At 44.9% G+C, this 16,686-nt stretch overlaps 2 protein-coding genes across 6 annotated transcripts in view; both read right to left on the bottom strand.

Moving 5' to 3' along the window:
- AMFR (autocrine motility factor receptor) overlaps window positions 1-466 on the bottom strand; it is a 37,898-nt gene extending 37,432 nt beyond the window's left edge. Inside the window, exon 1 of one of the 3 annotated variants that reach the window (XM_038368429.2) lies at window positions 152-466. In XM_038368429.2, coding sequence (XP_038224357.1) covers window positions 152-400 — 249 coding nt within the window. In that variant the 5' untranslated portion in view covers window positions 401-466. The remainder of the gene's footprint in view (window positions 1-151) is intronic. The other 2 variants (XM_038368428.2, XM_038368427.2) reach the window with 2 other exon arrangements.
- Window positions 467-8,361: 7,895 nt separating this feature from the next.
- NUDT21 (nudix hydrolase 21) lies at window positions 8,362-16,668 on the bottom strand. Of its 3 annotated transcripts, none has more exons than XM_038367753.2 (7): window positions 16,263-16,668; window positions 14,018-14,218; window positions 12,884-12,947; window positions 11,420-11,509; window positions 10,725-10,800; window positions 9,770-9,884; window positions 8,362-8,646 (listed from the first exon to the last, which is right to left on the bottom strand). In XM_038367753.2, exons 1-7 carry the CDS (start codon window positions 16,376-16,378, stop codon window positions 8,625-8,627), a joined length of 684 nt encoding a protein of 227 aa, XP_038223681.1. In that variant the 5' UTR covers window positions 16,379-16,668; the 3' UTR covers window positions 8,362-8,624. The 3 variants fall into 3 exon arrangements, with proteins under 3 accessions (XP_038223681.1, XP_043351070.1, XP_043351069.1); XM_043495135.1 differs by lacking the exon at window positions 16,263-16,668 and adding an exon at window positions 15,588-15,786; XM_043495134.1 differs by having other exon boundaries at window positions 8,362-9,884; window positions 16,263-16,579.
- Between the last annotated feature and the right edge of the window lie 18 nt (window positions 16,669-16,686).

Genomic DNA, 16,686 nt, shown 5'->3' with positions numbered 1-16,686 from the left:
CGTCCCCAGCCCCGCCCCCCCAGGCCCTCAAGTGTCCCCAGCCCCACTCCCCCCAAATCCTCACTACTCGGTCCAGAGCCCCAGGCTCACTGCCTGCCCCACGGCCCCCCCCCACTCTTGGCCCCAGGGCTCTCGCCCCAGCCGGCCTCACCCAGACGCAGAGGCTGTCCGACAGCAGGTAGTAGGCGACGTCCAGGGGCAGGGGCCCGGCTCCGCGCGCGGGCTCCCCGGCGAACGGCGGCTCCCGCTCCGAGGGCCCCCGGGGCCCGGGCTGCCCGGCGGGGCCCCGGCGGAGGGCGCGGTAGGCGCTGACGACGCTGCCGAGCAGCCCCAGCGCGCTGAGCCCCGTGTAGGTGCGGAGGCTGGGCCAGGGGAAGCGCTCCAGGAAGAGCAGCGGCATCGCGGCCTGTCCCCCGCGGCCCCGGATCGGCCCGGCCCGGCCCGGCTCCTCCGCCCCCGCGGCCCTAACGCTCCCTCCCGCCGCCGCCTGCCGATCAGCCCCCCGCGGACGCCGCTCACGGGCCCCGCCTCGCTGGCCCTCCGCGGGCTCCTCCTTCCTCCCTGCGCCGGGCCTGGGCGGGCGCCTCCCCCGGGGCTGCCCGCCGCCGCCGAGCGCCCGGCTCCGCCCCCGGCTCTCTGGAGGGGCCTGCGGGGGTGTGGGGCTTAGCGGGGGGCATGTGAATAGCTGGGGGGGGGGGGGCGGATGCGCTTTGATTTCCGGCGATAGGCGCCGCGAAGAAAACTGCCGTGAAAAACGTCGCCTCTGCCCTTCCCCCGGCGGCAGCGACTGATTTGGCCAAGTTCACAGGCGGGGCGGGCTCCTTACGGGAGCTGCTGAGCGAAGCAAACGCTGTGTGTAACAAGAACAGGAGGACTTGTGGCACCTTAGAGACTAACACATTTATTTGAGCATCAGCTTTCCTGAGCTACAGCTCACTGCATCGGATGTGAGCTGTAGCTCACGAAAGCTTAAGTTAGTCTCTAAGGTGCCACAAGTCCTCCTTTTCTTTTTGCGAATACAGACTAACACGGCTGCTCCTCTGAACCCTCTCCTTACAGTGTGTATGATAAACCCCTTGTTCCGTGTTCTCTCTGTGTGCGTATATCAATCCCCCCTCTGTTTTTTCCACCAAATGCATCCGATGAAGTGAGCTGTAGCTCACGAAAGCTTATGCTCTAATAAATGTGTTAGTCCCTAAGGTGCCACAAGTCCGCCTTTTCTTTTTGTGAATACGGACTAACACGGCTGCTACTCTGAAAACTGTGTGTAACCTGGGGTAATGCGACCCACTGCAGGCGGGGAAGCTACAGGGCCGACAAGTGGGGCCATCCCTGTGTTTTTCGCAGCCTGGAACTTGAGGCAGCAATGAGAAGGGGAAAGGCTTCGAGGTTTTGCAGCCCTATTCCACGCCCAGGGTGAACTCAGAGTCGGCTTTTTCAAGGTATTTAGGTACCTAAAGATGCAGATGGACGCCTAGTGGGATTATCCAAAAGAACCTAGGCACCTAACTGGCACCCGGGCATCTTTGAAAATCCCCCTAGGCACCCATCGGCATCTTTAGGCACCCAAATACCTTTGAAAGTCTGGCCCTGAGTCCTTTGGAGGTTAGCGGGTATGGCAAAAGCATGGAAGCCAGACCTAGTCTCTCCCTCTCTAATTAGTGTGCTGCAACAATTCTTTATACAACGCTATAGGTAGTGTCTAAAATAATAACCCAAGCCATCAAGAAATCAGTATCAAATCCACCTGTTTGCGGATAATCAGTGTTGAGATGCTGTTATCAAAAAATCTGGACTTGCGGAGAGCAAGTAGCGTTATTTCACAATCCTTCCCACTTAGCACCCTTTAAAGCACTGCTTCTCAACCTTTGCGGACGACTGTACCCCTTTCAGGAGTCTGATTTCAGCCGCAGGTTGCAGAGCTCAGGCTTCGGCCCAGGGATGAAGCCAAAGCCCTGTGCCGCCCAGGGATGCAGCATGTAACTTAGCTTCACGGGGCCCACGGTGGTGTGAGCAGTACCGAGTTTATATGGCGCCAGGCCCAGAGTCAGAAGGGGCCCTGGCCAGCCTGATCCCCTGGCGAGCTGAGCGGGCCAGGAAAGCTGCCCCCACCCCTTCTCCACCCCAGCCCCGCTCCCACTCTGCCCCTTCCGCAAAACCCCCAACCCTGCTCCGCCCCAGCCCCGCTCCCACTCTGCCCCTTCCCCAAAGCCCCCAGCCCCACTCCCACTCCGCCCCTTCCCCCCCAAGCCTCCTCCCCTGAGCTACTTGTCCTGGGGGACCGCAGCAGAGGTCGGGCCCACCCTGCAATCACCGGGTGACAGGAAGTGGAGCGACCTGGACCCAACCCACTCCACTCTGTCAGCTCGTGCTGGGGGGGGCAGTTTCCCCCTGCCCCCAAGCCTGCGGAGGAGATGGAGCAGTGGGGAGGGGCATGGGATGGAGAAGGGAAGTGGGCTGGGGGGAAGAGGCAGTGGGGATGAAGGGGCTGGGGTGGGGAAGAGAAGGGGATGGGGGAAGTGGGGGCAGAGGGGAAGCTGGAGCCCAGCACATGGCATCCCCTTGGCAGAAGCTGGGGCTCCCGTTAAGCAGGTCCATTGAACCCTCACCCTGACAAGCACCACCTCCCCTGCATCTGTACCACCCCAATGAGCCCCCCCCCGATACCCTCCCCACTGAGCCCCAACCACCTGCACCCCCACCAATGAACCCCACTTCCCCTGCACCTAGACCTCCCCTGCTGAGCCCCAGATATCTTCACCTGGATCCCCTGCAGAGTCCCACTGCCCCTGCCCCTGGAACCCCACAATGAGCTTCTATGCATCAGATCTCCCACTGAGCCACTAGCACCCAGATTGCCCCACAGAGAACTCTCTTACCCCCACCTGGATCGCCCCCACGCTAAGTCCCTCTGCACTTGGGTCCTGCTGCCGGGCTGAGACTGCTCTCCCACACTTGGTGCACCTGGCAGACGGGGGCAGGGCTCCAGGGTGTTTCTGGGCCCTTGCACTGTGTCAGGGTCAGGTGCAGCCTCACTGCTGAGTCTCTGTCCCGGGGTGGAGTGGGGCAAGGCTGCAGGGTAATCTCCCACCTCCATGCAATCAGTGACCTGTGCTCCCCACTGCTATGTTGGAGCCTCCACATTTATTTATTGACAAATAAAATTTGCAGAATTTTAAAATATTGTGCACAGAATGTTTAATTTTTTGGTGCAGAGTCTCCTCAGGAACATGGGGTGTTGTACAGCTGTGATGGTGGGACTGTGAGGAAGGTGGTGGGCAGTGGGGAGGTCTGGGCGGGGCGAGCAGTGTGGTGTGCAGGGTGCTGTGCAGCTGTGGTGGGAGGCCAGCGGGAGAGGTCTCTGGGAGGCGTGGGGGCTGGGCATAGAAATCTGTGGTGGAGGTCTCTGGACAAGGGGGCACTGGGCATAAGGGTGGGGCACTGAGCAGGGGGGGCAGCGTGGTGCGGGCCTGCCCTCAAGGGGAAGGGGCATGCTGGCAGCATACGGCTGGGCAGGCCAGTGTGCGCCTGGCAGCTGCAGGTTTGTAAACAGTGCCCTCCTGCTGGGCTGTGCAGAGCAGGGCTGCTCCCGCTGCGCTGTGCCTCATAGCCCCCAGCCCACCCTTCACTCTGGAGACTGACCATCCCACCCCCCTGCACCTTGCCCTATGGGGGCCCACAAATATGTTTGGCACCAGATCCACAAAAAGTTAATCCAGCCCTGGCATGCAATTGCCCTGCTTGCCACCCCCTAACACCAGCCCTGCACTTTCAATCTCCCTAACCCCATCCCAGGTTGAGAAACACTGATATACTCTATAGACCAGTATAAACAAGTCATTGTCCGTATGATATTTTAGTTTGTACTGACTTCACTAGTGTTTTTTATGCCGCCTGTTGTAAAACTAGGCAAATATCCAGATGAGTTGATGTGCCCTCTGGAAGACCTCTGCATACCTACAGTGGTATGTGTATCCCTGGTCGAGAACCACTGCTTAAAAATAAACGTAATGTGTGTCAAGATGCTGGCATGACAGCCATGGAGAACTGAAGTTTTTCCACATACAGCCGTACCAGTGTGCCGCAACCTGACCCTGAAGGAATCACAAGTAGGGGTGAGGAAATAGCTGTCCTGATATTTAGTCTCTGTCCTATGAAACTTCATTGAAACGAGTGAAATCTCCATTGTGAACTGGACGGAGGTCCAACTCATTTCACATAGGCCAAACAACCACCACGTAGCTGTCAATTAATCACAGTTAACTCATAATTAACTCAAAATTAATCCCCATTAAAAAATTAATAGTGATTAATTGCAGTTTTAATCGCACTGTTAAACAATAAAATACCAATTGACATTTATTAAATATGTTTGGATATTTTTCTATATTTTCAAATTACTGATTTCAATTACAACACAGAATACAAAGTGTAGAGTGCTCACTTTGTTATTTTCATTACAAATATTTGCATAATAAAAATGATAAAAGTAGTATTTCTCAACTCTCCTCACATAAGTACTATAGTGCAATCTCTTTATCATGAAAGTGAAACTTACAAATGTAAGGTTTTTTTGGTTATATAACTGCACTCCAAAAACAAAAAAAAAGTGTAAAACTTTAGAGCCTACAAGCCCACTCAGTTCTACTTCTTCTTCAGCCAATCGCTAAGACAAAAGTTTGTCTACTTTTACAGGAGATAATGCTGCCCGCTTCTTATTTACAATGTCACCTGAAACTGAGAACAGGTGTTCGCATGGCACTTCTTTAGCTGGCATTGCAAGGTATTTACATGCCAGACATGCTAAACATTCGTATACCCCTTCATGCTTCAGCCACCATTCCAGATGACATGCTTCCATGCTGATGATGTTCATTAAAAAAAATAAATGCATTAATTAAATTTGTGACTGAACTCCTTGGGGAAGAATTTTATGACTCCTGCTCTCTTTTAACTGCATTCTACCATAAATTTCACGTTATAGCAGACTCAGACAATGATCCAGCACCAGTTGTTCATTTTAACAATGCTTTCGCCGCAGATTTGACAAAACACAAAGAAGGTTCCACTGTGAGATTTCTAAAGATAGCTACAGCACTCAACCCAAGGTTTAAGAATCTGAAGTGTCTTCCAAAATCTGAGAGGAACGAGGTGTGGCGCATGCTTTCAGAAATCTTAAAAAGAGCAACATTCCGATGCAGAAGCTACAGAACCCGAACCACCAAAAAAGAAAATCAACCTTCTGCTGGTGGCATCTGACTCAGATAATAAATATGAACATGCGTTGGTCCGCACTGCTTTGGATCGTTATCAAGCAGAACCCATCATCAGCATGGATACATGTCCCCCGGAATGGCAATTGAAGCATGAAGGGACATACGAATCTTTAGCGCATTTGGCATGTAAATATCTTGCGATGCCGGCTACAAATAGTGCCATATGAATGCCTGTTCCTACTTTCAGTTGATACTGTAAACAAGCAGGCAGCATTATCTTCTGCAAATGTAAACAAACTTGTTTGTATGAGCGATTGGCTGAAGAAGTAAGACTGAGTGGACTTGTAGGTGCTAAAGTTTTACGTTTTATTTTTTAATGCAGGTTTTTGGTACATAATTCTACAATTATAAGTTCAACTTTCATGATAGAGATTGCACTACCGTACTTGTGTTAGGTGAATTGAAAAAAATACTATTTTTGGTTTTTTACATATTTGTAATAAAAAATAAAGTGAGCACAGTACACTTTGTATTGTGTTGTAATTGAAATCAATATATTTAAAATGTAGAAAACTTCCAAAAATATTTAAATAAATGATATTCTATTGTTTAACAGTGCTATAAAGGTTTATTTGTTGAGTAAACCACGTGTAAGGTTTATTTGTTGAGTTTTCTTAGCTTTTAAAATGGTCACCCAATTGCTAATTTGGAGGAACTGGGTTTATGTTTTTTGCCACATGATGGCACTGAAACAGTAGTCCATTTTGCAATTTTATTTTTGCAGTCAATATTGGTTAGCCTCCGCCACAATGGAAAAAAGGGGAATTAGTTGTTCCTTCAAATTAGTAGTACATCATACCACATTGTCCAAGTATTTAAAACTAATTAGTCTCTTATTCTCTGTACCACTGAGAGGCTCATGTAATATTAAAATTCCTATCATTCTTAGGCTGTTATCTCAAACTTAATTACCTGTATCCTTCATCGCAATTCTTGTATCGAACACTCAGTATTTATTTTTAAAAGCCATTTGTAAGAATTTATTTGGCATGCAGCTTTGGCTGTTCCACCAGTTCTATTTTTTGCTTATTACAGTCCAGCAAGAGATTTTCCCTCAGCAACTACATGATAACTTACACTCCTGTTCTCTGTTCAGGTCTAGGATAGTAAAAAGTGTGAATTAAAAATTGCAACAGGCATTATGTAGACCCTCAGACAGCAAATTTAACATTTAATCACCTACCCTTTATTTTAGACCCAAGTTTATCTCCCTTGTTTTTTTATGGAAAATCATTCCTCAAAAATGAGGAAACAGAAATTAAGACCCCTTATTTACACTAAGTTCATACTAAGCTTGGGCTTTTCAGAGGATCAAAGATTTTTCTCCACTCCTTTCTCTCCTTGTTACAAAAGTTACTAGATGTTCTTTCCACTTTGTGTTCATATTCCCTAACCCTGCATCAAACATCCACACGACATACCCTCAACTGCAACTCCCACAGAGTGCAGGACTCAGTTCCCCTGCTCATCGTCACAAGGTAGATCCTCTAAAGCCATCAGGTTAGCAGAGGGTTATTTCCCATTTCTCACCTGTAGTAATGTGTCCCAGCTTCTAGCTTTTGACAGACTATTAGCTAATTCTTCTGGGGACAACTACAATAGCAATCAACTTCTGTCTTAGGGAGCAATACAGCCAAAACAGAATTTAGAATTAATCCGCAAGTTTCATATCCCAACTGGGGGTTTCTCCCAGAATGTTGCCTCTCCTTACAAAGTACAGTTTAGATATGGAGAAGTTCAGTAGTAATTTAAGGAAAAGTGAGACAGGGAAGAGACCTGTAGTACAGGTTAATGATGGGGCAGGAAGCCAAGGGCAGTTTTCAAATCTAGGTGTCTAAAACTAAACTCCTAAATAGAAGTGACCTGAGATTCTGAGCAGCTGCAGTTCCTATCGACTTTTGTGAGTGCTCTACACCTCAGAATAAATAAGACCAATTTATTCAGAAGCCTAGCTTTAGGCATGATGTACTCAAGTTTTTGGGGTTTTGTTTTTTTTTTTTTAAATAAAGTTCCTATACAATAGAGTCCCTGTATCTCCTCCCCCTCCAACATTTCAGCACAATATATTTTAAGGCAGTTTTGTTTTAAATTGTCTTTTTTGTTCCTAGTGTAGCTCACACATTGTGTAAATTAGCCATTAGTCCAAATTAGCCATTAGTCCATACTATGGACGGATATGGTACCATTAGGAAATCACTTGACATGTATTATTTTAGTGTACCCTTTATTCCAATTTATAGAAGATAACTTTTAAAAAATAATTTGACACACCCAAAAAAGAGAATCCTAGTTGTTTGGATATGTTTAATACTGACAGTAGATTGAGGTAGATTGAGAAAACGAAATCGCCGAGCCTCAATGATCCTTTTAAGAAGAAACAGGTATACAGTTAAACTATAGGAGCTCTGCTCAGTAAAGAGACAGCTCCCAGGGATTGGGATATTCAGATACATATTCAATGCAGTTACCAATCTAAATTCAGTTCTACAGCCCTGCCCCCATGACCAATCAGAAAAGTGCTCCTTTAAGGCTCTTTAGGGTATTTTCCTATTTTACCTGGATCCCATTAATTAATATAGGACAGTCCCATGAAAGGTTTTCTGATTGAAATCAGTTGTGTTCTAGATCATTCCATTGAGATGACCAGTAATAGGCAGTGGAGTTCCCACATCAGTCAACATCAGTTTCACTTATAGCAATGGCCCACCTTGCCACTTAGCATTTCCATTCTAATCATAAGGCAGATTACTGGGCTACTGTTTTTTACGAATACAGACTAACACGGCTGCTACTATGAAACATGTTTTTTAAATCACTCATACCTTACTCTGAGTACTATTTTCTCTTAAAGGTTTCAGACTCTCAGGATAGTTCCTCCATGTGAGCTTTTTGCTCATGAAAGCACAAGCTTGAATGCTCAGTTAACATACTGGGCCCTCCCTGAAATGTTTCCCCTCCGCCGCCATTATCTAAACCTACTGTTTCCCTCAACCGATACCCTGGAAGAAAGCATTTGCTTTAATTTCTCACCCACCTTCAATAACACATTCCAAATAGCTGTAAAACAAGAAATAGCCAAACATAATCCAATTTATTTTGTTTAATGTTGTACAAAAAAAAACTGGTGACTATTACAATGAAAAGTGATTAAAACACTGAATCACATTCGCCATCCCACTATCTAAACAGTTGAGATTCACTTTGCTATTCAGACAATAGAAAGTTTAGCGATTTTCAGGAAAGAAAAAAAAAAAAAATCCTTGCGTCACATGTATTCTTCCCTCTACATCTTAAAGCTGTGCTCACAGAGACGGCTTCTTCTACCACACTCTTCAGGTATATGGGAATTCAGTTGTAAATAAAATTGAATCTAAAATAAAGAACAGTTACACCATGCAAGAGATTTATTTTCATCACTTATATGTAGAAGGCAATTAAATGAGTTGTGTGCGTAATATTTTATTTCCGAGCTAAACAAACTCACATCTGACAGAAAGCAAAGATGAGATTTCCAGTCAAGAAGTATTTGTACCTCAGCCAGTAATTGTCTACACCAGGTAGACACTAACCTCAGCTTTACATACCAGTATACTAAGAGATCCAATCCTATAGAATTAATTCTTCTTGAACCTTCAAAATCGGCTTTTCTCTGACAGAAAAGCTATGTGAGTTTTGTTACCACGGGTGGCGGGGGGAGGGGGGGGAAAGAAGAGTCTTATAGTGTGGAAGAAAATTGCTATTGGACAAACACTGCATATGTCAGGAGTCAGGCTTGAACAAGAAGCTTCACATAAGAGCTATAAACTCTTAAAACTGAAGTTTGCAGAGTGAACACAGAGACGATTATGCAAGAAATAACAAATCTACTTTGTACTGGGTCAAGTATGTACTGATCTTAATTTTCAGATGTCCTTGCTTTTAACAACTGCTTAAGGACCCAAGTTTAGAGATTTGAGACTTCGACTCTGATTAAGCTATTGCAAGAGTAGTGATTAACAGTAATACAACCTGGGCCTGCTTAAAGATCAGCGTTATGTTAATTTCTTGGAAGAGACTTCCTTTGTGGTCTTTATATAGGAAAAGTGAAAATTACACCAACAGTTGCAAAGGCTGAGAGCAGATAAATTGGGAGATAAAAATAAAGAGTAAGAATGGTACAAGCCTTTAGGATCTCAAAGGTTTTTCCATGCAACCGGGTGGATGTGACTGGTAAAGAAGGGAACCTCTTTTACTAACAGTTGACAAATTACACTGTGGGTTTATGGCAAGTTACTTGAGTAGATGCTCAACACCACCACAGGTGACACAGAGTAAGATCAATGAGCTCTCAAGCCTGATGAGGTACAAACTATTTTCAGTAAAAGAGAAGGCTAAGGAATGCACATTTCTTATCTGAATGGCAGTGATGCACCTCAAATACATTATAAAAATGCTGAGAAATTTATTAGTCAGCATAGTAGCTGCTTATACTGTGAATCTGCAGCATACTATACCTGCTCAAAAGCTGAGGAAGGCTGGAAATGATAGGTCCATATCCTGGGGCATTGTCATAGAGCTCAAACAACGGTGCAGCTACCAACTTGTAATTTTTTGGGACCGCAAACAAAGCTAAAAATGAATCCAAGTTAGTATTAACAATGGAAAAGTTGTTTCAAACAATCTCAAACTATGGTTTAACTGAGGGTCCCTCCCCACTTTAAATACAAAATCACTTCACTGTCATCCAAAACTACAGTGTTCCAATGGGCTTATTTTACAGAGTTAGAGGTGGAGCTCTTATGCTGGGATTTTGTACATATGCACTCGTATCCCACCCATTATCCTGGCAAAGGATCCCAGTTTGAGGACTAAAAATCAGGGTGAATTTAAAAAAAAAAAAAAAAAAAAAACACCCTCAAGAAAATTGGATAGTTTTACTCAAACATTTTATAAATTGGTTTTATTTAAATTATATATAAAAATCCTATTTAATATTTAATTTGAAATTGACAATCTATGTCAATGGAAGATTGAAAGATTATCTCTTTCACCCACAGTTATTGGTTCAATAGAAGATATTACCTCATCCACTTTGTCAGCCTATGCTGAAGCCTAAAAAGTTACTATAATCTATTCAAATAATTTAAATTAAATACAAAAAAACCCAAACAGTACATGCTTGCTGCCAAGTTTTAAAGAATACTGACTAGTCATTTTCTTTGACTACATTTTTATTATTTTTTGCATTTGGGGCATGAGATCCTTTATTTCTCCCACCCCATTCCCTTTAGCAGAACACTTATGAAACTTTGTTTACGGACCTTGCTTTACAGATGAAAAGCTTGTTTTCATTAAGATCAATTTAACACCACATTTGTTTTCAATATGAAACGTGCAATTGTTGTCTCAGTAGTTCCACACAAAAAAAAAATAAAACATGGATTAGAACCTCTATCTACAAATGCTTACCCTTTTCCTGCAGCTGAACCAAGAAGAGCTTTTTGTGCTCTTTAGGTTTTGTAATGTGAGCTGGAATATATGGATACTGAGGGGGGGAAAAAAGTTTAATTAGTTTGTACAGCACTCTGAAAGTACACAGTGATCTGTAAGGGCTTCTTAAAGAATCAGGAATGAGTCACAGAGAAGGACAATCCATCACCACATATGACGAAAAGGAACTACCTCTGATACAACTTTATTCACCTTTTTTAAAAACTATTATAAAAAACATTACAAAAGACATTGAGCCCCCACAGTTAAATTTTCAAAGTTTAGAAAACATTGGCAGTCTCAAAATGAGATCACCATATGAAACTAGGAAACAGGTAAGAACAATCCAGGACAGCAAGAGAAACTGAACCACAGTGCCAAGCACATTATCATCACTAAACAATTAAAAATAAAAGTTTAAAGGGAGATGATATTCTTTACAGGACACCACATTCTGGAAAAATAAAGCCCCAACTGTAGGCGCAGCAAAAGGAACAAAGTGCAGCCAGCAAAAAGAACAAATCTTCAAGCAAACAAAAAAACTCAATAAAAGAAACCTGACATGCCACGACTGCCCAAATAAGTTGATTAGTATATGGACTCAGTTTTTTGCAGAAACATACCTTGCTAATTATTTTTTAATCATCAAAATTTATGCAGGGATGGATACTCACCTGTGGAGGTTCAAAGTTTGGTCTCCACCAGTTACCAATGCAGTCATCAATCACCCAGTCTTGCTGAACTCCATCCTGACGTCCCAGTATCTGTCAAAATCCAGTTGCAGTCAAAAAACTTCTACATGCTCCATTGCTAGTACTCTTAGGAACCAGATACTTGAAGCATTAAGGGATGTTGTAATAAGGGTTTAAGGCAATTCAGAGCCAAGCTAAAGTAGTCTTATATTAGTGTTGGAATACTTGTGTACTAACCAATATATTGATAGATATATGGTCCTCATGTTCCAGACAAAGTATAAAACTAGGCCTAACTACATCTCTCAGAGAGGGATTTTGCACACCCCCGAGAGATGTAGCTATGCTGATGTAACTTTTCAGTGTAGATCAACCTTTACAAACATTTTTTGAAAATATGGTTCACAAATGCAATTGAGTGTAATTGACCCCAATAGAACATAAAGCTATATATAACATTTATAAACATAAATGTTAATAGAACATAAAGCCATTTAATCAGAACTCGCAGGAGTTGTCTTAGTAATGTATTCTCCCTGGTGTATAAATTAAGCACCTAGTTCAGGATACCAGAGGACAACTGAACTGGATGCAGAGTCATCCACAATGAGGCCCTGATCATTGACTGGGTCTGATCTATCACTGCCGTTTCTGAGCAACATAATCTGATGTATTTATCCTCACAATACCCCTGTGAGATAGAGATGTGTTAACCCCATTTTACAGATGGGAAACTGAGGCACAGAGAGGCTAAGGAGAGACTTGTCTAAGGTTGTGCCAGGTCACAAAGGAAAGTCTGCAGTGAACAGGGAATTGAACCCCGATCCCTCAAGTCCTAGGCTAGTGCCCTAACCACTGGACAACTCCACTTCTCTCTGGCAGAGACGGATTGCAGTTTTCTGAGGCCCTGGGCCAGGAGCAAGTGGAAGCCCCCTGCTTCACCCACCCAGCTTCTGCCGGCTTGCCCCGCTCCACCCGCCACTCCAGCCAGGAACAGGGTTGCAGCATAGGGGCTTGCCCCACTCCCCAGCGGGAATGCCAAGTGGGTGGAGTGAGGCAATCCCCTGCGCCTGGATGCGCTCCCACAGGAGCGCCAAGCAGGCAAAGCAGGTCGGGGTGCCGGGGCGCCCATTTTTACATTACAATTGGCTGGTGCCAATTGGCCCATTAATGGCCCATTACAATTGGCTGGTGCCCCTGGGCACGGACCCTGTTGGCTCAGTGGCTAATCCACCACTGCTCTCTGGCACTATCATAATACAAATATACAAATGAAGTAGTATATCATACTATACGAACTTGGGAATCACTGAAGCACTCAAAAGGCTAGGAATGGCAAAAAGGCTATTTATAATGTTTTGGCCAAAAAACATTCAAGAATTATTCAACATTCAATTGCATTTGGAGATCAACTGTAATAAGAAAAGAAAAATGAAGACAATATACCTCTGTCATTAAACGTTTGAGTCCTTCTACCTCATCTTCTCCTGGATTGAGTTCACCACCTGGTCTGTGAAAAATTAATGATTAGAGCTAATGTTATATATCTTTTATTTTATTTACAGATATATTCACAGGTAAGTTTAAGGGACTCTCAGTTCTTCAGTTTTAGGGATTTACAAACTTACTTGCAAGCTCTTGACAGAAGAAATAGCCAAAAGCGTCTGAACTTTCAAATTCCACCTTGCTGGATTTATTACAACTTCAAAACTAAATAAGGACGCATGCATGGTCACTATGTTTTTTGAGTCGATCATCTCCAATTAGTTTTTTCATGCTACAATGACTTATTTTCAGTAAAACATGATAAACAATAACATGCACCGTTCCTACTAGGACTTTTCAAAAGGACACAGTTTAGCTACAAAATTTAACAGAAAGGACCTAATGATTTGAGAAAAATGGGAAAAGGGTAGGTTTGGCTGTAGGCATTGTGCCTGCATTTGTTTTAAACTCCCCCCGCCAAAAACAACCCCCACACACCACACCACACTTGAAGGAATGCACAAAAACTAGAAGGTAAGCCACTGTGGGCAGATAATCCTGCTCTGGTCTGGTGGTCCGGATAACCCATCAGGTCTTTCCCACCTCTAATTCACAATTGTGTGAAATTTACAAGAATTCGTCTACTTTCTCTTTCCATATCAAGAAAAGCATAGCAAGGAAACAGGATAATCTATAAGCAGCTAGATTTTTAAAATTCAGCCTCAATGACTTAAGATGTTAACTGAGTGTGTTTATACATGATTTATCTTCATCATGTCCTTTCATTCAGGGACAATAATAATTACTGGTGATGAATTCTAAAAACATCGCCTGTTGATAATGTGTACTACAATGAAGACTAAAAGTCAGTACACTTAATAGCACATCATCATCAATTTTCTGCAGGAGAGAGATGATTCAGAATGTTTCCCTGTATAAACATTTGCAACAGCTGGATTTCACACTTCAATCCATGCTCAATTAGTACAGCTGAGCAGCTTGTACACTTGCTGTATGACTAATCTGGTATTTGGTAATGCTTTGTGATTCTATTAAACGTTACTGTAATGTCAAGTTCCAACAATATATACTTACAGTTTGAAGAACGTTGTACCTAGCTGCAATAGTAGCACATGGGGCAGCCTATGCTCATGAACAATCAGAACACCCTCTACAGTCCGCCTCATTCCAATCTTGTCAAATTCTTCCCTCATGCGCTGAAACCGGGCTGCCACTGAACTGTCCTTCTCATAAAGGGGTTCCTTTGTGCCAAATGTATAATTTGTAAGTGGATACCTGGGGAGGGGGGGTTAAAAACACATATTACTATATCATGAAGACTAATCCAGATCTCACATGCACAAGTGCACAGCACTTTATTTGAGGGTCAGCTACTGTAGTTGCACAGTTAGCGATCACTGATTTCAAAATATTTATGATTTGGGCTCCATTTATGTGAGAGACTATCCCTCTGCCACCACAAGAGTTAACTGCTGGGTCACACTCAGTAGCTGGTCCAGGGTTTGAAGCTTTCTGCAAATGGCAGTAAGAGACTCAGGTAAAGAGCCCATACCTCGGTGACCAACTGGATCTCAGCACCTGCCTGAGTTAGGAGAGATCTTAAACTTGTGATTTAAAAATCTGTTTAACAGACTTTTGAACACTCATTCTAACAACAGGGGAATGGATTTGTTAATAAGCAGGGGACATTCCATTATATTTTGTTGATTTGTACTTGATTGTATTGATCTGTGGTATGCAGGTGCTTTGATGAAATATGCCAATATACATTTATAAATAAGTCACAGTTCAATTTAATGACTATTAAGGTAATTATAAACATTCAACTTGAAATCTGTCTTTTTTAGGTTCTTCTTTTCTACAAGCTTAATCTTAGATACAGCTTCCCAAATTCATTGCTACTTTGGAATTCCCTCCACCCCAGCCCCACCCCCTGCACAGAAACCACAAAGGCTAGCCCTTTGAATACCAAAGCCTGCTCTCATGTATACTACTATTCTATAAGCATCTCTAGTTTTAGAAGCTCTTAATGAACTTCCTCTCAAAGCCATGTCCCTTGTTTCTGATCATTGGTGTCTTCATTATCTACATTACCATTCTCTTGCATTTTCTCCTCTTTATCTGTAGCTTTAGGATTTCATCACTACTTTCTTCTTACACTTAATTTATTCCAAAATCTTAAATTCCAATTCAGTCTCTAAAATAAGATTATATTTGCCATACAGCAATGCTGTCCACTTTATAAATGTGTCATATTTTTTAACCTGGGTCCAAAAAAAAAAAAAAATCCACCTGTACTGATAACACAAATTCCAAAGAATTACAGCTTCCTGTTGATTTTTTTCCCTCCAGAAAGAAACCCTGTACATTCACATCTTCACTTTTTAAAATGAGTCATCCCTTTGGGCTGTAAGGATAAACTCAACTATATAAAAAGTGATGCATGACTGTCTTTTTGAGCGTTTAATTGTTAACTGCTGAGTATTACATTTGTTATTTGCTGTTACTGCAACTTCACAAATCTACCCATCAAAGAAGAAAGCACCAGAATGTGAAGTCCATTGTAAAGCAAAGACTGCTTCAGGAGATGGTCCCCTAAGGCAGTTACACAAAGAAAATATTTTTATTGCACATGAGCACATACATCTTTGATACTCAGTGTAAACCATATTGCATCCTGCAGCTCCCAGTAGACCAAATATTACATATTTTTACTGTACCGTCAGCAAACAAACACACACGGGGTACAAACGTCTATGTCCCATACTCAAGCTCAGGTACTACAGTGGCAGATGCAATACAAAAACCTAAGCAGAACAGAGGTGCGGGGCTCCAAAGGTAACATGCTCTTAAATTTCACTAGCTCTACACCTCCAGCTCCTCAGAGGTTGAGGGTCCAAACGCCTCTACTCACAGACGGACGGTCTCCTCCCGCCCACGGGCCTGCAAAGAGGCCTCCCCAGTTACCCAGGGAGTTCAGCCCTCCCCAGCCTGCGCGGATGGGGTTGGGGGGAGCTCCTCCCTGCGGGCCGGGGGTCCCGCCAGAGGGAGGTGGGGCTGAGGTATAAGCAGGGGGGTGGGAAGGAAGGGTTGGTGGCTTTCTCCAGCGTCAGCAGCTGCCGGGGACTGAGGGGATTTTCTCCCTTCCCCCCCCCCCCACTCCCCGGGAGCTGGGGCAGATCTACGGCGCGGGTCTCCCCCCGGGCGGGGGGGGGCCGCAGGGAGGGCTGGGCCCCCCCCCGGGGGCCGGGCACTCGCAGGCGGATGCCCTGGCCCCGCGGGGGCTGGGGGAAAGGTGCGCGGGGGGCCGGGCACTCACAGGTTGATGGTCCGCTCCAGCGTGAGCGGCTTGGTCTGCTGGATGTATTTGTTCCCGAACTGGTTCACCCCGCGGGGCCAGCCGGTCTGCGAGCGGTTGGGCGGCACCACGGACATGGTAGCGCGGCGGGCGGGCGGGCGGGCGGGGCTGGGTCACTGCTGCTCAGCGGCGGGAGCAGCTTCCACCATTAACATTCCCGCCAGGCCTCACACACAGCGCCGATGGCTCCGCCGGAAGCGCCTGCCCGCGCGCGCCGGAAAGAGGAACCATAGAGAGGAAGGCACAGAGCGCCGGGACCAAAGAGAGCGGCTACGGCTTCTCTTCCGCTGCCCGCCCGCCCGCCCGCCCTTCTAGCCGCTAAACCCGCTCCCCACGCAGGCTCCTTCAGCGTCCCCTATTGGCTGCTGTAGCCTTGCCCTCCCCC

This window comes from Dermochelys coriacea, chromosome 12 (genome assembly GCF_009764565.3).
Source record: "Dermochelys coriacea isolate rDerCor1 chromosome 12, rDerCor1.pri.v4, whole genome shotgun sequence".
Classification (NCBI taxonomy): Eukaryota; Metazoa; Chordata; order Testudines; family Dermochelyidae; genus Dermochelys; species Dermochelys coriacea.
The sequence above is the reverse complement of the archived record's forward strand: the minus strand, read 5'-3'. Positions and strand labels throughout refer to the sequence as shown.